General features: G+C 41.3%; 1 protein-coding gene across 1 annotated transcript in view; it reads left to right on the forward strand.

Moving 5' to 3' along the window:
• pudp (pseudouridine 5'-phosphatase) overlaps window positions 1-6,186 on the forward strand; it is a 32,693-nt gene extending 26,507 nt beyond the window's left edge. Inside the window, exon 4 of the mRNA XM_026159552.1 lies at window positions 4,882-6,186. Within this exon, the coding sequence (XP_026015337.1) occupies window positions 4,882-5,058 (177 nt within the window). The 3' untranslated portion in view covers window positions 5,059-6,186. The remainder of the gene's footprint in view (window positions 1-4,881) is intronic.
• The last annotated feature ends 268 nt before the right edge of the window (window positions 6,187-6,454 follow it).

Genomic DNA, 6,454 nt, shown 5'->3' on the forward strand with positions numbered 1-6,454 from the left:
CACTGTTCACCTCAGTCGCATTAATCTTGTAGATGAGAGCCTTGTTTACTGAACTGTTGTCCATAGCCAGCAGCATAGACTGTAGCCAGTCAAGTTGCCTCCAAATCACAGCATGCAGGCATTTGCTGCTGTCACATTATTGCACCATGCTCCTCTAAAGGGGCAATGTGTTTGCATTAGAGGGCCAAATGTGTGTGAGCCTGTAACAAATGTCTGTGTATGAATCTGCCCACAGCAAACACACAGCTCTGCCTCACTGTACTTTGTCTTGACTCGTTCAGCAGTGTGTACTCGAGTACACAGTGAATCCAGATTGTGTTGGTTCTGCTGGTTCTTGCGTGTTTGGGAGCAGGCCCCAGGACAGGTTGTAAATCTTACATAGTACCTTTTGAAGAGCAGGACCAGTGGGCGCTGTGTCTCCTCATAACTCTGCTCATGGGGATCTTAAGTCAGGAGGCTGGGCGGAGTCAGTTGGAAGCTTTGAATTTGGATTCCCTGAAGATGGCCTTCGTGTGTAATTATGTATAATGTACATTGTTTTTCCTTTTTTTAACCTCTGGGAGTTCACCACTCACCTTTGTACCATTTGGACTTGATCAACTTGAACTTCAATAAATAACTGGAAACACTGGGGTGGTCCAAAACCTTTGACCAGTAGTGTATCTAACATGCATATAATCCTTTCAGTGGTTCTTTTTTCTTTTTGCTATTTCTGTTGATCCACAGATTTGTTTTGTGCAGCTCTAGAAATTTTTAGTTCATTTCTTTAACTTTTGACTTTTGTAATCCACCCAAGCTATTAGTCTGCTGTGCATCTGTGTCTGTTTTCATCCAGTTCAGCACAATCAGGAAGCAGATTTAAAGGTCATTGCACGAGCTCATTGGATAATTACCGTTTTTAATTGCTCTCAATCAAGGGAATTAGCAAGAGTGCTCTGGACTCTGAGTGTTTCCACCACCATTGTTCAAGATCCTTCAGTTTCAGGATTAGTGACATCACAGAAGTCAATTATGTTTTAAAGAGGCTTGAGGATGCCCCTTTGTTCAGACTGAGCATTAGACTTGAAATGAACAAGAGTTTTTAAGGCTTCAGTAAAGCTTAGCGTTTGGTGACTCCTGTAGAGCTTAAGATTCATTAAACTGCAACTTCCTTTATTCACACTCAAGTGCTGTTTGGAGCCATAAGCCACAAAAAAGAAAAAATGGAATTGAAAGAGAAATTTGTGATAAAGAGAAAAAAGAAAGTACACCCTCTGTCAGTTGTAAAGATATAATAAAGAACTGTCCAGCCCATACCAGGTGTTAGAATGAAGGTAATACAACCTGAAAAACAACTCATGTCGCATTTCGCTATATTTGTTTATTCATCAAAGACTAAGCCAAAATGTAGAAGCACTGTGTGAATAAATCATAACCCCTATTTCAGGATAAAACGCATAAAACAACAAAACTCAGTTTAAACAGAGCATTTGGAGATGAAAAACAAAAACACAACAGCGCGATGTCATTGTGAGGCACCCACTCTTCATTAAACAGTGGTCCATTCTCTGGGAACGGAGGAGACCAAATGTTTGACTTTAGTGAATGAATGTTACTATTCACTTAAACCAGGAGCACTTTTTTATGCTTTTCCTACACAAGTGCTTTCTATCTAACATTCACACACATTCATACTGATGCATAATAGACATCGTCTATTTTTATGCTGCTGAAAGAGAACAACAGGAAACAGCGGGGCGAGAGGCAGTTAATTGTAGAAAATCACCAAAAAAGGAATCGTATCTAGCTGTCACTGACTAGCTGTCACTGATGCATGATAATATACTCTGCTTATGCATACAGGGTGTGTACAGCCCTTTAAAATAGTGTATTTCCACTTTGAGCTCTACCGCAGCGGTCCCCAACCTTTTTTGCGCCACGGACCAGTTTATGCCCGACAATATTTTCCAGGACCGGCCTTTAAGGTGTCGCGGATAAATGCAACAAAATAAAACCGGTACCGGTACCGAAAAAAAGATTTGTTCATAACACACGTGAAAAGACCCAGGAAAGAAGAAGTGGAGAGCAACTTAGGGTTAGTATCTTGGCCAAAGATATTTGGCATGCACACTGCACCAGCCAGGGATCCATAACTAGATAATCTGGTCTACCTCCTGAGTTACAGCCAGCCCGATATTTCTAGAGTTCTGAGTCCTTTTGTGACCTCCTGGATGAGTTGTCAGTGTGCTTTTGGAGGATTTTTTATAGTCTGGCCACTCCTGAAAACATTTTGTGCATTATAGTTTTACAGCTGATCAAAAACAACAATACTTTCCCCCAAAACAGAAATCAAAGTTCCAAACATGAACTCAGTAATGAGGAGCTCCACCGTTATTGTTGATCACTTCAAAAATCCGTTGTGGCATGCTCAATGCAAGCCTTTCCATGAGGTGAGTGGGAACATTTCTCCAAGTGGTGAAGACGGCTACACGAAGGGCATCTTCTGTCTGGAACTGTTGTCCATTTTTGTAAACTTCCCTCACCATCCATCCCCAAAGGCTCTCAGTTGGATTTAGATCAGGGGAACACGCAGGATGGTCCAAAAGAGCGATGTTATTCCCCTGGAAGTCTTCAGCATACCAAGACATTTTGAACTATTTATTGTTCCCAACTTTGTGGGAACAGTTTTGGGATGGCTCCTTCCTGTTCCAAAGTGACTCAACAATTCCCATAAACACACCCATACATCCTAAATATTGTGGAAAAGCCTTACTTGAAGACTTTAAGCTGTAATAGCTGCAAAGGGTGGGCCAGCATCATAATAAACCCTATGGATTAAGAATGGGATGTCATATGTGTGTGGAGGCAGAAGAGCAAACAGTGCATCTCTGTGCCAAACTGAAAACTTTGTCTGTTGTTGCTGACATTTATTTTGACTAAAGGATGAATTTCTCAGATCCGTTTGCGTGCTATCAGAATTCCCTTTTTTCCGAAGAGTTACACAGAAAGTCTTGAGGGAATTTGATTATAGAAATATTCATTTGGATGAGTCAAGGACTAACAGTTGAAGGTGAAGATCAGTGCACCCTCACACAAAACGCTTCTTTTTCTAATTCTGACAACGTTTTAGATAAATCTTGAACAAGATCAATTAACTGTGCTGATTGTACTGATTTTCTGCTGCAAGTCTGTGTTTACTGTTCACTTTACTGGTCAAGTGTCATGGGCTTAATTTCAGCTGCGTTTAAATAGTTCACCTCCAACATCACCGTATATTTTGGCATGGCAGTAGGCCAGGGGTGGGCAACTCCAGGCCTCGAAGGCCGGTGTCCTGCAGGTTTTAGATCTCACCTTGGGTCAACACACCTGAATCACACGACCAGGCCTCTGGAGAACTTCAGGACATGTTGAGGAGCTAATTTAGCCATTTAAATCAGCTGTGTTGGTTCAAGGACACATCTAAAACCTGCAGGGGCACCGGCCCCCGAGGCCTGGAGTTGCCCACCCCTGCAGTAGGTAGTTTGTTGTGTCTACATCTGCACAGATGTCATTCTGTTTCCAGCTAAATCTCTTTGAATAGTTGGGATTAAATATTCCTCCTAAACCTGACAGTGCTGCACTCTTACCACTGTTTGCTTCTCTCCTGTGATTATTGAACTGTGAAAGCAGAACGACCTCCCAGTGAAGGCTGCAGCTGCCACACTGTCCTTGCTGAACATGTGCATAAACCATTTTTTAAAGGCAGTTAGTCTGCGTGTTTTTAAAAAAAATGTTTTTACGTAACATCTTGTTTTGTGTGTTATTATTAATGCTTCAGCTATTATTACTATGTTCAGTTCCAGCCTGTTTGAAAAGAAAATGGAAAAAGAAGTTTCTTATATATTTCCTGTGGTAAATTCAGAAGATCTAGTTTATTTATTTGTTTGTATTTTGTCTTTTTTCTATTGCTTAAAAATAAATTGTGTCCACAGTAGAAATTTCAACCTCTAGCTCTATGAGATGTGATCATAGATGCATTTGCTCCTGTGGGCTGTGTGTTGATAGCGTCCAATTCGTTAAAACAAATATACTGACTTACACAGGATTGTCTTGACTCCTGTGCGGCTGGTATTTTCACATACCACCCTAGAAGTCCTGTCAGGACCACTTGCATATATGCTCTGCAGTTGCACCATGGACATGCACAAACATCAGCTTTACTGTGAAACTGATGACGCTGTCAGAGCAGTTTGGTCATAGTGGATTCCACAGTGCATTAACTCAGCAGAACCGCTGCTGAGCATCACACGTCATCATGCAGCTGCCCACAGTGCAGTGAAAACCCACGATCTTTGTTTACCACTACCTCTAAACTGGGCTCCCACCTGACGGTGTCGTTTTCCTCACAGTTTGAAGGTGGTCATTCTGACGGACAGTAGCACAGCAGGCAGATTCTCAACCACTTGAGCACCATTGAGTCTGTCATGGACCCTGATATTGTTGTATAACCATCACATTTTCATAAAATAGGAAAAGATGAAGAACTTCTGGGTAATCCTTAGTGACATGAAATAAAAGCAATAAATTATTGTAGAGTCTGTAACTTAAAATCACCTTGTGGCTGTTGTGATTTGGCGCTATCTAAATAAAACTGAATCTACGGGGAGGTTGAGGGGGAGCACTGGCAGCTGCAGTATGTTTGAAGTTTTGGCCTGCATTATGGCTCATCAGGGTCATTATTCTTAAAATAAATGGATATTCTACCTGACAGGATTAAGCAGAGTCAAGCTACAGAGAAAAAATTAATTATACTTTTATATAATTATATAATTTTCTCTCACGTTTGTGCCATCTGAGGAGGTGAAATCCAGGTGAGTATATAGGATAATATCACTGTTTTTCTTTTCTCCTGTCTTTGCCCAGTGCTTGGTGTTTGAAGATGCTCCCAATGGTGTAAAGGCAGCACTGGCAGCAGGAATGCAGGTGGTCGCGATTCCCGATGACAACCTGGACCGCAGCCTTATCCAGGAGGCTACGCTGCAACTGAGGAGTATGGAGGAGTTTGAGCCGGAGCTCTTTGGCCTGCCAGCATATGACTGAAATGGCTCATACCCCAGCACGTAATTCAGGAAGCTAGTAACCATTGTTAATTGATTGGTTGTTAAACAATAACTTCATAAATGAGTAAACTATTAGTAAATGGATGGGCACCGTAAATCTGCAAATGTAAATCTGTATTACACCTACACATCTTACTTACTAAAAAGTTGAACCTGATGGTTCTAATCTTTGTTCCAAAGGGAACCGTTCAGCTTAGGGTGGTGGTGATGTAAACTACGTCATGTGACTCGTCTTATTATCGTACTCCTGTTATCGAAAGGCTCATTTGAACCGTACAAAAATCTAATAAAGAAAACATCAGCAGTTTGAGTTGAGCCATGTTCAGGTTCTTCACTGTCACCTGTAAAATACCCAGAGTAGCAGGCACATTGGCCCTTATTCAATGATGCACAATACAAACACACACGCACAAGTAATTGTCTTACATTCGTTAGGTGACTTTTTAATCTGATAATTTAATTTAATAATGAATGGTTAATATTAGCGTCGGTGCTGTTATCCCGAAGTATATATCCTCATATTATGAACTGTAGCTTCTCGGAGGAGTCACTGGAAAAGCTTCAGATGCAGGTCTGTCATTCTAACACAGTATCACCTTTTGTGGTCGTCTGGATGTGGACACATCGCGAAGTTGAAGTTGTTCTTGTCATACACTTCGTCTAAGATGCCTTTTTGAAATGTCAGAGACAATCCTCCTCTGCTCAGTGTGATCCAGTGAAGAGGCTGTGAGTCGTCCTCACTCCTGAACTGACTCCATCTGCTTGCAGAGCAGGCTTTAATGGGGGAACCCTGGAGCAGGCTGGAGGAGGCTGGTGCCGCAGCTCCTCAGTCTACTCCCATCGACTCCCCTTTCATAGCCTCACATCCTCAACAACAAGGTCGTCTCAGCTGTTTTTTTCTTCTGTGCTTGTTGCTTACAGAGTCGTCACTGTCTCTGGGCCTGAAATGTGATTGTTTCATTTTCTGTGTGTCTTCATTTCTTGTTTCCAGCAAGGCAAAGGTGTTTTTTTACATTTTGTTTCCAAAAGAATTATGCCTGAAAAATAATACCTGACTTCATTTTCTCCACCTTCCTTAAATGAATAAATAAATCCTATGACAAACCCAGAAGATAATACGTTTGCATTCGTTCCTAATCCCTAATAATTTTCTTCTTGACTTTGATTTCAGATTTAATTAGTTAATTGGTTATTTTCAGACTTGCATACATTTCTCAGCACAGCTTTTCAGAGCATAGAGTTCATGAACACATAGCAGCTGTGCGTCATTGCTAATTTATTTAGGCATTTAAAACATTTCATATAGCATCAGTTAACGTGTGAAATGCTGACGATAATCATGAGGACCAAGTGTGCACAATCACTGCAGGATTTAG

The sequence above is a fragment of the Astatotilapia calliptera genome, chromosome 23 (genome assembly GCF_900246225.1).
Source record: "Astatotilapia calliptera chromosome 23, fAstCal1.2, whole genome shotgun sequence".
NCBI classification, from domain to species: domain Eukaryota; kingdom Metazoa; phylum Chordata; class Actinopteri; order Cichliformes; family Cichlidae; genus Astatotilapia; species Astatotilapia calliptera.